This window comes from Condylostylus longicornis, unplaced genomic scaffold (assembly GCF_029603195.1).
Source record: "Condylostylus longicornis isolate FDR11 unplaced genomic scaffold, ASM2960319v2 ptg000013l, whole genome shotgun sequence".
Taxonomy (NCBI): Eukaryota; Metazoa; Arthropoda; class Insecta; order Diptera; family Dolichopodidae; genus Condylostylus; species Condylostylus longicornis.
The window spans coordinates 1,610,507-1,630,056 of record NW_026577982.1 but is presented as its reverse complement, the minus strand read 5'-3'; the positions used below and the strand labels follow the sequence as shown (position 1 = coordinate 1,630,056).

General features: G+C 23.6%; 4 protein-coding genes across 7 annotated transcripts in view; 3 read left to right on the top strand and 1 right to left on the bottom strand.

The window, feature by feature from the left end:
- Positions 1–793: 793 nt before the first annotated feature.
- On the top strand, positions 794–3,231 carry LOC129605670 (uncharacterized protein DDB_G0284459-like). 2 transcript variants are annotated; one of them, XM_055515564.1, is made up of 4 exons: positions 794–1,193; positions 1,254–1,358; positions 1,414–1,989; positions 2,046–3,231. In XM_055515564.1, the coding sequence occupies exons 1-4, from the start codon at positions 962–964 to the stop codon at positions 2,975–2,977; spliced, it is 1,845 nt and encodes a 614-aa protein (XP_055371539.1). In that variant the 5' UTR covers positions 794–961; the 3' UTR covers positions 2,978–3,231. The 2 variants fall into 2 exon arrangements, with proteins under 2 accessions (XP_055371539.1, XP_055371538.1); XM_055515563.1 differs by having other exon boundaries at positions 1,245–1,358; positions 2,046–3,230.
- A 2,296-nt stretch (positions 3,232–5,527) lies between these two features.
- LOC129605671 (26S proteasome regulatory subunit 8) lies at positions 5,528–7,096 on the top strand. Of its 2 annotated transcripts, XM_055515565.1 has the most exons (3): positions 5,528–5,679; positions 5,751–5,889; positions 5,946–7,096. In XM_055515565.1, the coding sequence occupies exons 1-3, from the start codon at positions 5,662–5,664 to the stop codon at positions 6,998–7,000; spliced, it is 1,212 nt and encodes a 403-aa protein (XP_055371540.1). In that variant the 5' UTR covers positions 5,528–5,661; the 3' UTR covers positions 7,001–7,096. The 2 variants fall into 2 exon arrangements, with proteins under 2 accessions (XP_055371540.1, XP_055371541.1); XM_055515566.1 differs by lacking the exon at positions 5,528–5,679 and having other exon boundaries at positions 5,733–5,889.
- Positions 7,097–7,420: 324 nt separating this feature from the next.
- Positions 7,421–8,152, bottom strand: LOC129605551 (vesicle transport protein GOT1B). 2 transcript variants are annotated; one of them, XM_055515381.1, is made up of 2 exons: positions 8,112–8,152; positions 7,421–8,008 (listed from the first exon to the last, which is right to left on the bottom strand). In XM_055515381.1, exon 2 carries the CDS (start codon positions 7,962–7,964, stop codon positions 7,542–7,544), a length of 423 nt encoding a protein of 140 aa, XP_055371356.1. In that variant the 5' UTR covers positions 7,965–8,008; positions 8,112–8,152; the 3' UTR covers positions 7,421–7,541. The 2 variants fall into 2 exon arrangements, with proteins under 2 accessions (XP_055371356.1, XP_055371357.1); XM_055515382.1 differs by lacking the exon at positions 8,112–8,152 and having other exon boundaries at positions 7,421–7,470; positions 7,550–8,095.
- A 1,716-nt stretch (positions 8,153–9,868) lies between these two features.
- Positions 9,869–19,550, top strand: part of LOC129605172 (putative uncharacterized protein DDB_G0286901) — an 88,093-nt gene continuing 78,411 nt past the window's right edge. The window contains exon 1 of the mRNA XM_055514760.1: positions 9,869–10,019. The gene's annotated coding sequence lies outside the window, so the exon portion shown is untranslated. The remainder of the gene's footprint in view (positions 10,020–19,550) is intronic.

The window sequence follows — 19,550 nt, the reverse complement described above, 5'->3', positions numbered from 1 at the left end:
CAAAATTTTTGTAAAAAAGACCAAATTTTTGGGAAATTTTTGTTATTATTTTTTACATTAATTTTCATAAAGACATTTCTTTCAAAACGCCATTTTCACTATTTCTGTAATTGTTGTTTATTTTCATAAATATTCCGCTATCAGTTTTAACTTTAGAAATTTTGGAAAAGAATTGGAATAAGTAAAAGAAAATAAATGTATTTTATTGTGTTTTAAAAAAAACAATTAATTAGAAATGAGGAGCTCAAAAGTAAAATGGCCTAACTCACATAAATTTTTACCGAGATAAAATATATTTAACATTTTGTTTTGCTTAAAATATTCATAAAATCTTTCATGTTATGAGTTTTTTGAAAAGAAAAGAGTAAGAATTTTAGTTTTCGTTTATTTAAAAAAAAAAACAAAAACATTGGGAGTGAGGGTTAGGCCAGTTTGTTTCTGCAAAGGAAGCATAGCTGTTTCTGGGTGATTTTCAATTTGTATTTAAAAAAGACCATGTGTACATATAACATAGATTTTTTAAGTGTTGCAGATTAAAAATGCAGTAAATTACCACATTGCCAATTAAAAAATATTTAGCGAAAAAAATTTAATAAACGGTAACTCGAAAATTATTTTGTTACTACTTTTTACGGTTAGTTTTAAAAATCATCTGATAGATGCCACTGCGTAATCCTAAAAAAAGTACCAAAAAATTTCCCACAAATTCAGAATAACATTTTTGATTTTGTTTGTATAAACTTTGTCAATTACTGTCATAATTGGCATTCAAAATTTGATTGCCGCTTTGAAGTTTAAATAATAATTGGCACGCCATAGTTTCATCATTAATTATTTTTTTTTTGGAAAAGCCATTTTATACAAATAAAATAAAAATTAAATATTTTGGAGAATGCTTATCAGTTTGCAATTTAAACTTTCTTAATTTTAAACAGTGGCATATGCATGAAATAAAACAACAATGGCAAAAGACGCTTTGGAACAATTTTGTGATCTTGAACAATCATTACCGAAAACAACTATATGCAAACGAAATATTCAAAATGGGTATATTACAGTAACATCCCCTAGGAAAAGCAACGATTTTTCCGGAATTAGGAAAATTGATAATAATACTCCAATTGTTATAGACGATGACGATGACGAAGTTGAAGAAAAATCAGATATGATTAACCATAGCGTAGAGGAGAATGGTAAATTGCGCAAAACAAAAACAATAGGATATTAAAAATTGAGCATTTTAGGATTTCCAGGTTTTTCACAGACCGGCAATTTGTCAAATGGGGCTTTTCAATTGGCTGTACTGAGAGAAGTTGAATTTAATATAAACGATGTAGATAAAGCTAATGCCAACAAAGGTAAATTTTATTATAAATTTTTAAATGTGTGCATTTGAAATTTTCAAAAATTTAGTGTCTGGAGTAGTAACAACAGAAATTAAAAGAAGTCGTGGTAGACCCAAAGGATACATAATGAAAAAAAAAGAAACTCCTCCAGAAACAAATACTAAGTCTAATACAGAAAGTGATGATGGTTCAGAAAAAAAAAATTTTAGTTTGAGATTAGGATTTCTTGGCCCATATCAAAAACATAAAACGAAAACTAAAAGAGATAAACCATCAGGTTATTCGACAGAAGATAGTTCTCCTGCTTCAAAAAGAAAATGTGGCCGACCTATGACTATTAATGTAGACAATGAAAATGAAGAAAATTCACAGAGTAATAACCCAGCAATGGAATCAATTTCAGTGCAAAGTAGTTCAAATGGAAACTCTCCTATTGATAATAAAATTAATGAAATTCACGCACCTGAAAAAGACGATACCAAATCCGATGTAAAGAATGAAGATAAAATAAAGATAAAAGAAAATGAATCTGTAAATTCATCACAAGTTAGCGAAAAAATTATTAATGTAAAACCTATTACCTTAGAACCTAGAAGAAGAATGGGCCGCCCCAAAGGTCCTCCAAAGCCACCAAAAATTAGAGGTATAAATTTTTAAACATAAAAAATAAGTAAAAGAAAATAATTGAAAACTTTTCAGGAAAACCAGGTCGTAAACCTAACCCTAACAAACCACCAAAAATCAAAAGTGTAAGAAATGTAGAACTCAAAACTGAAACAAAAGTAGAACTCAAAACTGAAACAAAAGTAGAACTCAAAACTGAAACAAATGTGGAAATGAAAACTGAAACAGATTCAGGAATCAAAACTGAAAGAAATGTAGAAAATCATAAACCAAAAGGTCTTAAAATTCCTGGTAGACGTGGACGTCCAAAACTATATCCAGATAGACCCCCAAAAATAAAAGTACCTGGTAGAAAAGTTGGTCGACCACCAGGACCACCAAAACCTTTTAAACCCAGAGGCCCCAGAGGTCGTCCAAGATTAATAAAAGTTAATACATCAGACCGACCATATATAAAATATGAGAATGAGAGTCCTATTACACAAATAGAAAATAATCATACTATTGAAGCTAAATTGGAAAACGGTTTAACATCGGACATATTACCAACAAAAAAAAGAGGTCGTCCAATCGGATATTCACCAATAGGTAAAACAAAAAAACGTCTTGGTCGTCCACCTGTAAAATCCAGATATAAATTGAAAAGAGATAAAGCATTGGGTATACGTGGTGGACGTGGAATTGGAAAAAGAAGAGGTAGACCAAGAAAATATCCAATTAAAACAGATGAAAATTATGAAATGAACAATGAAACAAATTATGAACTAACAATAAAAAACGATATAAATAATAAGCCTGATGACGATGATGATGATGAATGTAGTGATATAAGTGTTACCGATAAGAATTGGGAAACTGTACTTGAAGATTCACAAAATGATTCCGAAACTAATTTAATAATAAAAGATGATAATAATGATAGTAATGATGGCAGCGATGACAATGATAATAGTAGTAATGAAGATGATGATAAAGAAAGTGAAAATAATACTGTTGGTAATGATTGATAAATACTATTATTAAAGGCGTTTAAAATTGAGTATAGTAATTTATTTTATTTTATACTTAATATTTAAAATAAAAATTAAAAAATATTTTCCTTTTTAATAAATATGGCGTTATACTTTCAAGATTTAGGAAAGAAATAAATAATTGTATTTTTTAAGATAGAAAGACAAAAAACAAAAAATTTTCTTCAATTACTTAGTGAAAAACAAGAAAAATTAATTTTACTTTTTTTTTGTTTTAATATGTTTTTTTTTTAAAATTTAATAAGAACACGATTGGTATTATTAAAATATTATACACATATATAATAAATTTGTATGTACTATATTGTAAAATTGTTCTTTTTTTTTAAACTTATAAATTATAAGTTTAATAATGTAAGTTTAAAAGGCAAACTAAATAATAGTAAATTTATTTTTCTTTTTGTTTAATTTAAACTAAATAATGTGTTTGTAAGTTTTTTATTCTTAAATTTTAATTTTAGAGAATTTGTTTTAATAAATATACATATATAATTCTAATTCACTTCGCATTTCTTAAAATTTGATTCTAAAATTAGTAGTAAAAATAATAATGTATGTAATTATTAATTGATTTTTTATTTCACTTTCTTTTTTTGTATTTTATTTTCTAATTAAGATTTAAATATTCAAGCAGCAGATAAATAAATATGAAAAAAAAATAAATGTGATGTCATAGATTGAATTCAATTGCATTAAAATCCATATATTAAATTTTTTTAAAATAGAATTTAAAAATAGATAGAATTATTTTTCAGAATTTAAGTTATTAAAACAAAAAAAAAAATAAGAAACTACCTGTGCATGTAATGATTGTTACGTTTTTACTTAAAACTTAGTAATATATACGTATTAAACTTAGATATATATATATATACAATATACAAAACTATATATTCAATCTTATATAATACAGAATATAAGAGGCATTTTATTTAAAAAAAAAAATAATACACAAAAAAATTTATTTATTGAATTAATTTATGCCATCAGCAAAAAAAAAAAAAATCAACACATTTATTATGTATATACCTATATAGATTTATAATGAAATTTTTAAGTTATAAATATTATATTCATACATGTATATAATATAATATATTATTATATTATTCAATGTAATATATATCTATATTATATATGTATAAAACTAAAGTACATAAGAATTAAGTTATTAGAAATAAAATCAATATGAAAATATATAAATAAAGAAAACAAGAGGTCATAATTTTAAATTATTTAAATTTCTTTAATAATTCGATTGCAAATAAAAAATTTGATTTCAAGTACATTATGTATAAATATTTTGATATGTATATTTTAGTAGATTTTTTTTTCCTTTGATTTTAAAAATACCGCAGTTTAAAAGCACGAAAACTTGATTTTGTTAAATAAATCTTAAAAAGAAATTTATAAAATATCTGATTGGATATTATAAAAGAAAAACTAAAAATAAAATATAAATAAAATAAGGAAATTATAAAATTTTCCTCATAGTTTGATTCTTTTTTTACTAATTTTTTTTCTGTTTTTTTTTTAAGCATCTTGAAAAGCTAGAAGATTTTCGAAAAACCCAAATTGCAAACTCGACAAAAATAGTATGTTTGAAAATAGAAGTTGTATTTTAAAGTTTTAAAAGAAATTTTTAAGTTTTATAGAAAAATATTAAATGTAAAAGAATTACGTTACAATAATAGTTACGAAATAGTACGTTACAAATCTACAAAGGTTAAATGTTAAGTTTTGGGAAATTTGTAAGTAGTGAAAAGTTAGAACTTTTAGTGCATATCTAAATTATCGAAAATCCCCCTACGATCGGGCTTGTGATCGCATTTTATATTGTTATTGCGGATTTTTAATGATGCAGATGTGCTTAAACATAGATTTCGAAATCTTCGTATCATTATAAATCTGCAGAAAATAACTAGTTTACTTTCTAATATTATAAATTATCCTACATTTGTTTATGTAACTTTTTTCAATGTTAAAATATTTTTGCACCATATAGAAAAAAATCGTGCTAAGAATATATAATCTATATGTATTAAGATCAAAATTGGAACCAAACATTCGAACATCTCCATTGTCATGCCTACAACATATAATTCTGATTTGACAAGCTGATAATCGACGGCATTTTGTGTTTTTTCGCAAAATATTTTAAAATTTAATATGTTTATTTAAATAAAATTCAATTTCTGAAGTCCAATTGTCATGAAAATATAAAATTGGCCCCTGAAATACAAAAATTTCAAGAGAATCCTTTAAATAAATCATGGGATGTTTTTACATAAAAAATTAAATCTTTAAAACATTAAGTATTTTCGAAGACTTTTTCGCTCTAAACATGAAGTATTTAAGTTTGTTTTTTAAAAATTAAAATAAATGTTAGAAAAAATATTTTATTGAACATTTAGCACAAGGGGTTAATTCAATCTAAATTCTAACTTAAAATATAAACTCAAAAACAATTGCTGCCAATTTAAATAAAAAGTTTGTGTGCCATAATAATAACAGTTTGGGAAACTCTTGCTCAGATATACTTTCAAAAATTTGACATATAAAGGAAATTGCCGAGTAATTGCATTGCAAATTAAAATAGAATAAAAATAATTAAAAGATATTTCGATTCTTAGAATATTAATAGTCAAATTTTAATCAAAATGACTATTCAAAACAAGGTAAGAATATTTTAGTGATTTTAATATGTTCAATATATTCAATTTAGCATAATATGTCTGTATTATTGCAGATGGATGTTGACATCACGAAAGGTGAAGGCTTTCGTTCATATTACATTCAAAAAATCGAAGAATTACAATTAATTGTTGCTGAAAAAAGTCAAAATTTACGTCGTCTTCAAGCTCAGCGAAACGAACTGAATGCTAAAGGTAAGGAATTTATTTTATAATATAACGAAACACGTTTTACTTTATTGAAATTTCAGTTCGAATGTTGAGAGAAGAGCTTCAATTACTTCAAGAACAAGGAAGTTATGTTGGAGAAGTAGTTAAACCTATGGATAAAAAGAAAGTTCTTGTTAAAGTTCATCCAGAAGGAAAATTTGTAGTTGATATAGATAAGAATATTGACATTAACGATGTGACACCAAATTGTAGGGTGGCACTACGCAATGAAAGTTACACTCTACATAAAATTCTTCCCAATAAAGTTGATCCTCTGGTATCACTTATGATGGTTGAAAAAGTTCCGGATTCAACATATGAAATGGTCGGTGGTTTAGATAAACAAATAAAAGAAATAAAAGAAGTGATTGAATTACCAGTAAAACATCCAGAATTATTTGATGCTCTTGGAATTGCTCAACCTAAAGGAGTTTTATTATATGGACCTCCTGGTACTGGTAAAACTCTTTTGGCAAGAGCTGTTGCACATCACACAGAATGTACATTTATTCGCGTTTCTGGTTCTGAATTAGTACAGAAGTTTATTGGTGAAGGTTCACGTATGGTTAGAGAATTATTCGTAATGGCTCGTGAACATGCTCCATCAATTATTTTCATGGATGAAATCGATTCCATTGGTTCCTCTCGTATTGAGTCTGGTGCCGGTGGTGATTCCGAAGTACAACGTACAATGTTAGAACTTTTGAATCAATTGGATGGTTTTGAAGCCACTAAAAATATTAAAGTCATTATGGCAACAAATCGAATTGATATTTTGGATCCAGCATTACTAAGGCCAGGTCGTATTGATCGTAAAATTGAATTCCCACCACCAAATGAAGAGGCACGTTTAGATATTTTAAAAATTCATTCAAGAAAAATGAATTTAACACGCGGTATAAACTTAAAGAAAATTGCAGAATTAATGCCAGGCGCATCAGGAGCGGAAGTTAAAGGTGTGTGTACCGAAGCTGGTATGTATGCTCTAAGAGAAAGGCGTGTTCATGTAACACAGGAAGATTTTGAAATGGCGGTTGCTAAGGTTATGCAAAAAGATTCAGAAAAGAATATGTCAATAAAGAAATTATGGAAATAAATTTTTTCTTCTTCGATCAATAAAATAAGTTTTATTTTAAGTACCTATTTGCTAAAAATTATATATTTTGAATTCAAAATAAAAACAATAAAAGGATTAATGTTTTTTTTCTCATTTTTTAAAGTCCATGAAAATAGAAGTGTCAAAGACTCAAATTTTACCTACAAGCCAAATATAAACGAAATATAAAAGAAAAAAGCAGCCCACCCTCATATTTTGTACAAGTAATAAAAACGTCCATGTAACAAGTATGTAGGTATACGTAAAATTCGGTTTATAAAATGTAAGTAAATAAAAGTTGTAAAAAGTAAGTAAATTTCAATTTATTTAAAAAAGTCGACGTATAATTATATGTTATATGTATTTAATATTTCAGCTATTTGCACCCAAACAGGTAATAATCGCAAAAATAAAATAAAATTTTCTTTTATACACTTGTAAACAATCCAGTATGCTTTAATTTTATTGAACTAAAAATTATTTTTAAATATAATTATCAAAAATATCTAGGTATTTAAATTAAGGAATATTAAAAACAAATTTACACACATGTCCTATTGGTATCGCCAGCTATCCTATCCACAAAACCCTTTATAAATGGTAAATTCAAAAATGTTGATATAACTGGTAGCCGCCTTAAAAAGTTGATTGCTACTGGGAAAAATCCACTAAATAGTAGAAAGAATCCATATGACTCAACAAGCATTCCAATTAATGGATAACCAAAAATGACTATGGCACATCCGCCAAAAAATGAGATAGTTGCTTTTATCTTGTGTCTTTGAAAGAAGAATGTTGCTGTTCTCTTAAATCCTATAACACATGCCAATCCACTTAAAAATAATAAATTTCCTATAGCTAATAATCCTCTATCGAATAGTAATAGAACACCAAGCAGAAGGAATGATATACCAAAACCTGCCAGGCCTATACCAATTTTTTGCATATCTGTTAAATCCAACATTTTTCCTTATTTGTTGTTATTTTGAAAAGTTGAGTTGCAATAATCTGTTGTTAAAATTCAGTTTTTTAAATAAGATTTCGAGATGAAATAATTACAAAATTACAATTACAAATTACATATGAAGAATTAAAATTAAAAAAAAATTACCTAAACACGTCACATACCAGAACGTAAACAAACGAAATTCATTTTTTAAGGCGTACTGTCAAATTAAGATTTGCGCAAAACTGAGTTAAAAAACACGCAAGGATTATATTTAGAACAAGGGAAATTTCATGGAATAGTAAAATTTATTTACTAAGGTTATGTTGTATATAACTTCACTTGAAAAATAAAGTACTTTCATTTTACAATTTTAAGCACTTGTTCAAAGGTCACATAATTAGCTCGCTTTAAATAAAATATATAGATGTTTGAAATATAACGATTGAATCAGCAATATTACAAAACATAGCATAAGCTCTTAAATCGTATGAGATGTCTATTGCGATGAGACAATTCAAACTTATAAAATATAAAAGTAATATTTAGGTAAAACCACCCGATAGAAATCGCACAACGGAATTCCCTCCTTACTAGAAAAATTCTATGATTAAAGAAGAGCCTTTTAAAAAGATAAAAATTGAGCACAAAACTTTAAACCAAACAAGCAATGTTAAAGGAATATATAGAATAAATCGGAATATTAATAATCTTATTGAAATTATGTTTGAGTTATTTTTTGAACATTTAGATTTGAGTATAAGAACGCCCTAAAAAAGCGTCTTTAAAACCGTAAAGAAACTCATCAAGAAATTGTATAACAAAAAAAAAAAACAGTGAATGATTAATCGTGTGTCCACCCTCACAAATGATCAACAAAAATATTTTTTTTTGTTCCACATGCTGTAGTTATAATTTTTCCTCAAAAAAAAATATTATAAAATCCCAAAAAACATTTAAAATAATTTAAAATTTTATTTTATAAAATCCCAATAAATATTTTTTACAAAATATACACATTTATCTACATATCAATAATTTATATGGAAAAAATGCCAATTATGACATTAAATTTATAAAATGTCAAATAACTAGAAAAATAAAAATAAGAAAAATATAAAATTTTCATGTATTTTATAGTAAATACTAACACATTCATTCATAAAATCATATAAAATATTTATACTACTACATTTTTACCATTATGGCTACTAGTATAAATTTGTCAGCTAATGTCATTTTTTATAGCAATATATTTTCAGTACGATGGGTCGGCTCGACTCGCATCAATCCCGACCATCTATTCAACCATTTTTTAAAAATGGCTGAAATGTAAGGCTCATGTTCAATTTCAATCAATAATAAAATATTTCAAATTTAATATAAAATCATTAATATTAATTAAAAAAAATTAATGAAATTTATTTAAAAAATAATATTGGACCAAAATTTTATATAAAATTTAAATAATATTGAAGTGTTTTATTAGAAATTTTAAAATAAAAAAAAAATTTTTTCTTGTGAAAGAGAATTTTTAATAAAAAAAAAAAAAAAGAAAAAAAATATAAAAAGAGAGAAAAAAAAAGTAAATTTTTTTTTTTCTGTGTGACTTTTTTTTTCGACAAGAAGAAGAAGAGTGAAAAAAAATTTTTTTCAAGGAAAAAGAATTATAAAATAATAAAGAAGAAAAAAAAATCAAAAAAAAAAAATTCTATTTGAAAAATTAGAACAAAAATAATCATAAAGAAAAAAAAATTTAAATATACATGTGTATTAATATATATATATGTATGCATGTGTATATGCAATATAATTAATATATTATATACATACATATAAGTATAAATTGTATTTTAAATAAAATTATATCTCTATATATATATATAATTAATATATGAAAATAAAAAGTGGTAGTGACCAAAAAAATTAAAAAAAAATTCTTAAGTGAAATTTTGAAAAAAATTTAATTATAAAAAAAAATTTTCTTTTCATTTTAAATTTTCTCAATAAATTTTTGTTTCTTTTGTTTCCATCTCTTATTGTGTCGATTTTTAGGGATTAAACAAAAATTTGGTAAGTACAAAATATTATTTTAAATAAACAAATATAATTAAATATTCATACAAAGAGAGAGAGAGAGAGAGGAAGAGAGAAGAAAAAAAAATATGCTATAAAATATAATTATGCAAAATTTAAAAATTTCACCCCTTATGAAAAATTTACAGTAATCAAAAAAAAAAATTTTATAATTTTTATTAAAAAAAAATTTATTTAAAATATTTAAATTTCATATGTATTGCGTATATGTATAATATGTCATATGCCTCACACACAAACATATTTCTCCATATGTACTTGACAATTAAAAATAATTATAATATTTTCCAAGATTCAAGAATATTAAAATTACATACATACATACTTACGATATTCTTTATTTTTTGACATAAAGAAAAATTTAGCTTTGAAGTTTAAGAATCTCAAAAAAATTTTGGAAAAATTATATTGTATTTTAAGTAGGTACTAGATTTAATATACTGGCAATAATAATATTTGTCATTTACAATATTGATTAGATTTACCTATACCTACCACGATTTATTTGGAAATTTAAAATTATATTATAATAAATTATAATGTAAGGTATGTATGCCCGTATATGTATTTATAGGTATAAGTCATATATGCACATACATATATTATTTTTTGCGTTTTAATAAATTGCATTTTAAAGTAGGTAATTAAAATTGTTACACATGCTATTCTATCTATTGATTTAAGGGATTTATTTTCAAATTTTTAAAAACTAGGTAAGTAGACACCTACCGAGTTAGACATATATATATATATGTATATATTTTAGACTAACCAGTGAATGGATAATTTCCCATCTATTTTATTTTAAATAGGTAGATAATATTGAAGTTTCTTTTTTGATTTGTGAATAAGACCATCGAGAATTTAATTGATGAAATATCAATTAAATTGTTCAATTTTAAATCAAATGTAATTTTTTTTTTAATTTTCGCCCAGATAGAAAATATATGTACATATATGTAGATTGGTATAGGTACACATTAATAATTAATTAGAATATTTTCAAATAACATTTATTAGCACTACATAAATTTTGTGCTGTGAATTTTGTGAATTAAATTCACAATTTTCTACTATTTTATTAATTTAGGTTATGTTGAATATTACAATATTCGAATTTTGAAATTACTTGAAAATAAAGAAGTCTCATAATTTTTTAAATGTCTCAAATATAAAATATAATTTTTCTTTTAACACCTATTCGTGCCCACATGTAGGTAGGTAGCTAATAAATCAGTATAGATATATATATAGGTAGATATATGTACATATACACCCATAAATACCATTTTTTTTTTCTTTTTGCAATTTTGATTTTATCTTGTATTTTTTTTTTTTTTTAAAGGGAATCAATTGTTCAGATTGTATTACATTACATTGTATTTTATAGTGTCTACATTATATACCTACATATCTAACTACTTATATCAATATTCCAGATACATATATTTTTTATACATATAATATAATTTTGTATTTCATAAATAAAAATTTAATTCTTTGTATTTTATTTGCTATATTAATGATTTTTGTAAAAAAAAAATTAAGAAATTTTATCTTTCTTTTTCTGAGTAATGACAACTACATTATATTTAACATACATAGGTAGGTAGATGGGTAACCCATAATAAGTAAGTATATAAACATACCTATTCAATAGTTTATGAGTTTATAATAGTTAGGTATAGGTACCAACCAGCAATAGAAAATGAATATGTGTTATAATATCTAAAAATGTTAAATATTAATAATAAGTCATAAATAGATAAACTGATTTTTGGAAAAACGTGCGATGAGGGGGAGTTTGTAACACAGTAATAAGTCGAATAATGTAAAACGTTCTCTTTTTTTGAAATAAAACTCAAATACTTAATTGTTCTAATAATGTCTTTATATCTAACAAGTCCCAATACTCAATTTTTTTTACGAAATGTTACGAATTTTTGGCCTCGTTGTTGGTTTTTTCTTTAAATGCCACTGATCGTGTCATATTTTTTATTATTTTTTTCTTTTTTTTTACGTAAAAAAGAGATTAATATTTTAAAAAATCTCAGGATATTATACACATTTTTTAAAAAGCTTCCCATTTAAATTCTATTGCACGAAAAAGAAAGAAAGGTAGGAGGAAAGAAAAAATGAAAAAAATTTCAAATTCATATTTCAGTATGGTTTCAAATGTTAATGAGGAAGGATGTATGATTTTTTATGCACATTTTGTATTTCCCAATAAGGTAAGTTGAGTAGTGTCGGCTAACAAAAATGTTATTAAAAGTAATATAGGTTGACACATTTCAACAATTTGAATTATCTCATTTCGATTATTCATACGTTACTTATAAAATTGTTTCAAATAATTTCAGTTAGTTTTTAAATTATTAAAAATAAATATGTATGTACCACTTCCAATAAATTTTTTTTTAAATAATTATTTTAAAACTATTTCAAACATGTTATATTGAGTGCTTCAAAAATTTTGCTGTGCTCTTTTTTCATATTTTATTAGCAGGTAAACAAGAGCAATCTATTTATAAAATGTCCCTGCATGTGTATGTATGACCTATCTTAATTTTAAACGGAAAGAATTTTAAAATACCTGAACAAAATTTTAAAATACCTGTTATTTTACAGTCGGAATTTTGGAGTCATTTGGTAAAATACCATTTATTTCAAAAATAGAAAAATATTTAAATCCGGTCATAAAAATATATGATTGTTTTTTCCAAACATTTTAAATATTTTTTTTTCTTAGGTAATTGATATAAATGATAGTAAGTTTTTAATATTTTTTCAAATAAAAATAGAGGTAAAATTTTGAAGTTTATATAAAATTTGTATTTAACAAATAATATTTGATTGTATTTTAGATATTATTTAGTAATTCCCTCTTCAAATTTTTTCTTTACTACATATGTATTTATATCAATATTTAAGAATTATCTTTCATTAATTATATTTTCAACTTGACACCACAGGTACTTCCCATATCTTGCGTTAACTTACCCTATTAGAAAAAAAAGCTGTTAACTTAAAAATAATAAAATGCTTTCAGTAACATATAAAACGTTAAAGGTGAAGGATGTGCTTGTTGTTTTTCCGCTTTTTTTTTAAATTTTAAAATAATTATCAATGAAAATATTAATATATTTTTTTGATTTTTCAAATATATGTTCTAAATTTTACCTGCTTTATAATAAGTGTGAATTTATTTTAATATTTCTTCTCAAAAAATAGCCACTTCGATTTAAAAAAGGCCATATAAAATAAGGTGTGCTTTCAAGTTTCTCTCTGAGCATTGGGACTTGTTAGATATAAAGACATTAGTTCTAACTAAATTTAATGGAAGAAAACGCTACTCATAAAACTTTAAATAAAAAATCTTGCGATTGCTGAAATTTTCTGATTTTTTTCTATTTTCTCTTTTTAAATCAATTTTAGTCGCCAAATTTACTCAATTTAAATCGTCATAATATAATATGTATATAAATATTAATATGCATTTAAATGAGTGAATAAATTTCACATATTAATATAATTAATAATACTACACGAATAAGTATAACAATATGATTTAAATAATATAAATAAATATAAGTATAAGTAATCATATGTATAACATAACTAGCCATATGAATGTGATTTAGAATTGTTAGGTAGGAATGTACCTAGTCTCGTTCATTTCCTTCACAAATATTACAAATTCTTTACGAATTTTCTCCTTTTATCACTAAATTAAAAATTGTTGAACTTTGATTAGGTAGGTAATAAATATCTACTTTAGTATCTACATATATATGTATGTATGTACATATTGATTATAATTACTTTTCTGATATTTTCCAATCATACTATTATTCATTCTGAAATATCAATACTAAAAATTGAATAATTTCATATTTAAGTAGGTACCAATTTTTTTTTTTTTAAAAGGCATAATTAAATTCCTCTATATTTTCATTAAAAACTAAAATAATATTATGAAAATAAAAAAAAGTACAATAAAAAGTTTAATACTTGAAAAAGTTAAGAAAATATTTTATTTTTTTTTTAGGTTAGAATTTTAAAAATCTCATTTTCATATCACACAATCACACAAAATATTTTTTTTTTTATTCTTTCATTTGTTCTCTTGTTCTCCCTTTCTCTCTCTCTCGTTTTCCATCTTTTTCTCACTCTTTTTTTTTTATCGCTCATATTCATCAGTGTAAAAAATAAAAATAAAAAAAAAACAGTGTCTCTTCAATTTCATACCATATGTGTATTGCTTTTGCTGAACTAAACAAATTTACTTACATATCTACCAATAAATTTATTATTATAACATTGTTGTGTATTATGATTTTTCATATAAATATATACATAGCTATATAACAATAAATTTTATATAAGCATTTATTATAATTATAGTAAAATTTAAATAAGTTAGTAAGTTATTTATAATTCGCATATTAAATATTGTACGCGTTCATATGTTTATGTATGTATGAATTGTGTATAACAGACAAATTAAATAATTGTACAGACATTTATGTATGTACGACGAGTATGTATGTATAGGCATGTATGAATTAATAAAATAATTTTATTTATTTAATGATATGAATAATTTATGTACCTAGTTAAGTTTGAAAATAGAAAAAAAAATTCTAAAAATATTTACTAATTAATTAAATCTTGTTTTAAAATGTTTTTAATTGTTGTATTTTATTGTATTTGGTTTGATAATCATGGCCTATACCAATTTGTAATAATAATTGTTAGTTTTACTCCCAAATTTCGTTAGGGTTCTGGAAAATATGCAATTTTTAGTTTTTACAATTACATTTGCCTTACAAATTTATTGTGTGCTCATTTAAGCAACTTAACTATTAGAAATTATTAAATTGCAAACAGTTTGTAAAAAAAATATAAACTGTTTGATTGCTAAATTGCGTACGATCATACACTTGCATGTGTGCGCTTTTGAATATAAATCTTTGGAATACAAATAAGTAATCAAACATTTGCAATACTAAAATTTGAATGTCTGTGTGAGCCCTTAATAAAATTTTTATTTGAAATTTTTTCATTAAATTTTTCAATATTTTCATTATTATTTAATAAATTTTATATTTATATTATTTATTTAATTATTGTATGTTGGTCCAGAATTGATGGTGAGAATAGATGAATTCATATTTATGAAATTTCAGGGAAATAAACTGATCTGATCAGTTATAAAAACTATTGCTCTTAAGTATTGCAATCTGAAACTCATAAATTATTTTAATTAACTTAAAATTTAGTTTTTAATTTAAACTAATGCCAAATTGAAAACAAAACTGATTTTGAAAATTAAACATTTATTTAATGTTGAGTAAATTATTTGCTTAAATTAATAGTTGACCTTTATTTCAAATTACTTATTTATCATTCGAACAAAATTCTTTCTTTAAAAATAAAAATCCTTGCAAATAAATCCCAGAATATAAAATAAATTCGAGAAAATACTCAATTTTAGGAAGATTAAAAATTAAAGAACAAAGAATTAAATTATTTTTTTTTTTTCATCAACAAGGACAGAAAGAAAATCATTTCAATTTTAATATTACACTTATTATCCTTGCAAAAGTTTCCTTGTTTCTTACTTATATATGTATGTATATAAGTATATAATTTATTTAAAATAAAAGTACAATAATCGAATCGATTACTCCAACATATACCCTGGTAGTTATCCTTTTGTCTTGTAGTCTATAAATACAAGAAGATAACAAGGAAATAACTATAAAATTTTAATGATCACACAGAATGCAACAGTGTTCTTAATTTAATTAAATTAAAAATATGTATGTATATATTTTTTTTAATAAAATTAAATTGATTATTCATTAGAGTTTAAATCGATTCAGTTTTAATAATTTTATATATAGAGTCTAAGTAAATAGGATGAGTGTGTTTGTAAACAGTTAGTAGAAAAATATTAAAATTTAAAAGGCATAACCTTTTATTAATTAAAATTCTTCTGACTGCTTCAATTAGATTTACTTCTTTGGAGTTTGTACATTTTTCTGAGTTTCAAAATATTTAAATTTTAAGATTTTGCTTTAAATTCTTCAAAATATATGAAAATTTCATATTTGACAACTCTTAACTTCAGATATGTCACTTTGTCAATATGTGATGTGACAGATTTCATTTGAAATTACAATTGACTCTTACGATATACACTTGTAATTTTAAATTTTTTATTAATTAACTTGTTTAATAAAATTCTTTAAATTATTGTTAAAAAAGTGATTTCTATCAAAAGATTCTATAATTTTCTATGACATTATATATATATATAATTTCTCATATTCATTTGTATATTTGTTTGTGTATTTAAATTCTTTCAATTTTGATTGTTAATTAAGTTTGCTTCTACATAACCATTAAAAAAATTATAAGTTTCACAGGAAGTTTTCATTCAATTCGTGTTTTTTGGTTTTCTTTTATTTTTGCTTTTATAAAAGTTTAAAATTGAATTTTTACATTTTAATTTTTAATTTTTATACTATTAAAACTTATAATTAATATTTTTGTTCCTAATTATATTATTTTTATTTTTTTCATAAATAAAACAAACAAGTTAAAATAAAAAAATTATAAAAAAAAAAAAGTTTTTATATTGAATTTTTTTAATGGATTTTTTTTTTTATTTAATTAATTTTTGTAGGATGCCAAGATAGGAGTATATTGAAAATGAAATATAAACGAAGTGAAAATGTTTCAGCTAGTTTAAACCGACTCAATTATACCCTGCCACCTTGATAATCAATATTTCGAATTAGCTTTCATGATCGTATGGCAGTTATTCGTAACTGTAAAAATATTCCATTAAAACTTCACTTAACCTAACATTATTGTTTTTCGAAACAGTTGAAATTAGTTTTTGGAGTTATAAGGCAACTACACTAATGCGCTAAGCCATTCCAAAAACATTTCATGAATATATTTGGGTTATGAATAGACACACGACTGTCAAATTTCATGCAGCTAACTTTATCATTTATTCAAATATTTAATATAAACTTCCGAGCTCGTGCAGTTACCGAAACTCGCGCAACTATTCCATTGAAATTTTCAAAATTTAATTGGACACTCGTTTTCAAAATTTTATTTCTTTTCGTTGTATGTCCGAAACAGTTGTTGCTGAAAAAAGAAACAATATGCGAGAGTTTGGTTGCGTTCGATTTATTCGCATTTTAGTTATCGGATGATAGTGCGTTCAGGCGGACGGATATTTTTAAAAATCAACACAAAATTTTAAACTGACCAAGAATAAGTACATAATTCCATACTACATATCCGACTTCTTCAAGTGATTACAAACTGCGTACCAAAGTTAATAAGTATATCCTTCACAAAGGTGTAGGGTATAAAATTTAAAAAGTAAAATGAATGTCACTTTATTTTGCTCTTGTACTCTGAGAACTTGTGTATTTCAATAAAAATTTTTTTTTTTAAATAATTTAATTAAAACTTTTTAAATATTTAAAATTTTCTCTTTTTTTTATGTTTAATAGCTATCAACAATTTTTTTGCTTCCTGATAAAACTTTTTTAGAATTAAAAAAAAACTCATAAATTTATATTAAACTTTTAAGATTTAAAAAAAATTTTAAAATATCAATGCTTTTTTAAAATAATTTTTGTATTTTGAAAACAAAGGAATTTATTGAAGTCTTTTGAGCAGGATAAAATATTTAAAGTGAAAATATTGAATTTGACAATTAGTTATATTGAAAATTTTCAATGACATTTAAGCATTGCGAGTTGATTTTAGGAAATTTGTGTATTTCTTTTTATAAATAATTTTATACCAAATAATTTTTAATTGATTTTAGTATTTTTAATTTATAATAAAAAAATAAATTTCTATTTCGGTATTTCGATTTCTTCATAATATTAAAATTCAAAAGGGAAAATGCAAGTGTTCGAGATTTCAAATGATAAAAATTTTTAAATTCTTATTACATAGTTTGACGTCATCATATGAGCAGAAACAATAGCATTCCATTTCCTTTGTTTCATACAACATTGAAAATATTGTATTATGCGTTGTTTACATACGTATGTAATCGTACATGGTGTTCCGAGTGGAAATTGTTTTAACTCAAAAAAAGTTCAATTTATGTTAGAATATAAAATATTAAAAAAAATTTTTTTTTTAACTTATTTTATATTGTTCCAGTTATGCTAGACTATCTTTAATTTAGCAGAAATTCCAGAATTATCTCAAAAGCCTTTATTCCATTAATTATAGATTAGGGTTTAAAATAGATTATTTAATTTAATATTTTATTTGCAAGAAAAATTCGAAATTTATTAATAAAAATTATGAAACAAAATGAAATTCAAATTTACAAAATGAAATTAGAATTTTGAAGCACCGCACACATAAGTAATAGAATTGAACAATCATTGAATTAAAACTTAATTTAATTCGGAATATTCGAGCGAAATTCGGAGTATTCAGAATATCTTTAAATGGAGCAAATTTAGGATACAAATTCAATTCAGATTCGTAGCCGTTGCATAAATTAAATTCCATTTTTATGAATCATTTTATAGTTGGTTCTTAAACAATTTCCATTCCCCATTACTTAACAATATTTTCATTTTGATGATGCTACCAGCATAATAAAATGAAATTTTTTAATTAAATTTATTTTTATAAAATATTTACCTATTTTTTTTTTTCGTTCTTTTACATTGCATCCAATTTTTCCTTTTATTCAATTGAAAAATTGAAATGTATAAATTCGAAAAGCTAGATCAATTTTAAAATTAAATAAAATACCTACACATCCATACAAGTAATAAAAAAAGAAAGATCCTTAATTGATGCACGTATAAATTTTTTATCTGTATGTACCAATCAAATATATCAAATATGTATATATACCATGTATGTACTTATGTGCTTGCACATATTGTGTTAAAATAAAGTACTAATATATCCATGCATATGTGAGTACACCTGCTCAATTGACAACTGTATTCTTTTTCAAATAAACTACCATTAAATTTGAGTTGTTGTAGGTACAGAAAAAAAAAAATAAAAAATCAAATTTCAAATATCATTTAACCTACAACTTTAAAGAAAAATAAAAAGGTAAAAGGCAAACAATATTTGTATTTTAAAATTTGTAATCTATGTAAGTAGTATGCCAGAGAAATATACAGTCAAATAAAAGAACTACACTCTTTCATGTAGGTTATATATGTAAGTAACAACTTTCAATTTTCACCTATCTCACCTAAAATTCACCTACTATACTTAAAAATCCATGATGTTATCCATGACGGTAATTTTATCGTTATCGAACAAATGAACATTTTAGGCATTAAAAAAAGGATATACTAAACATATATGTGTGTATGTACAATGTATGTTTTTTTTATTTTATCATATGCCATAAAATGTGTGTTGTAAGAATGTTAATTTTATTATGATGAAAATTTACACAGGTATATTTACAATATA

Excerpts from the sequence above, each read along its gene's own strand:
- LOC129605670 (XM_055515563.1), top strand. The coding sequence starts at position 962 with ATGGCAAAAGACGCTTTGGAACAATTTTGTGATCTTGAACAATCATTA. Across the intron at positions 1,194-1,244 it reads CCATAGCGTAGAGGAGAATG|GATTTCCAGGTTTTTCACAG; the intron begins GTAAATTGCGCA and ends TGAGCATTTTAG. Across the intron at positions 1,359-1,413 it reads TAAAGCTAATGCCAACAAAG|TGTCTGGAGTAGTAACAACA; the intron begins GTAAATTTTATT and ends TCAAAAATTTAG.
- LOC129605671 (XM_055515565.1), top strand. Across the intron at positions 5,890-5,945 it reads AAACGAACTGAATGCTAAAG|TTCGAATGTTGAGAGAAGAG; the intron begins GTAAGGAATTTA and ends TTGAAATTTCAG.
- LOC129605551 (XM_055515381.1), bottom strand. The coding sequence starts at position 7,964 with ATGTTGGATTTAACAGATATGCAAAAAATTGGTATAGGCCTGGCAGGT.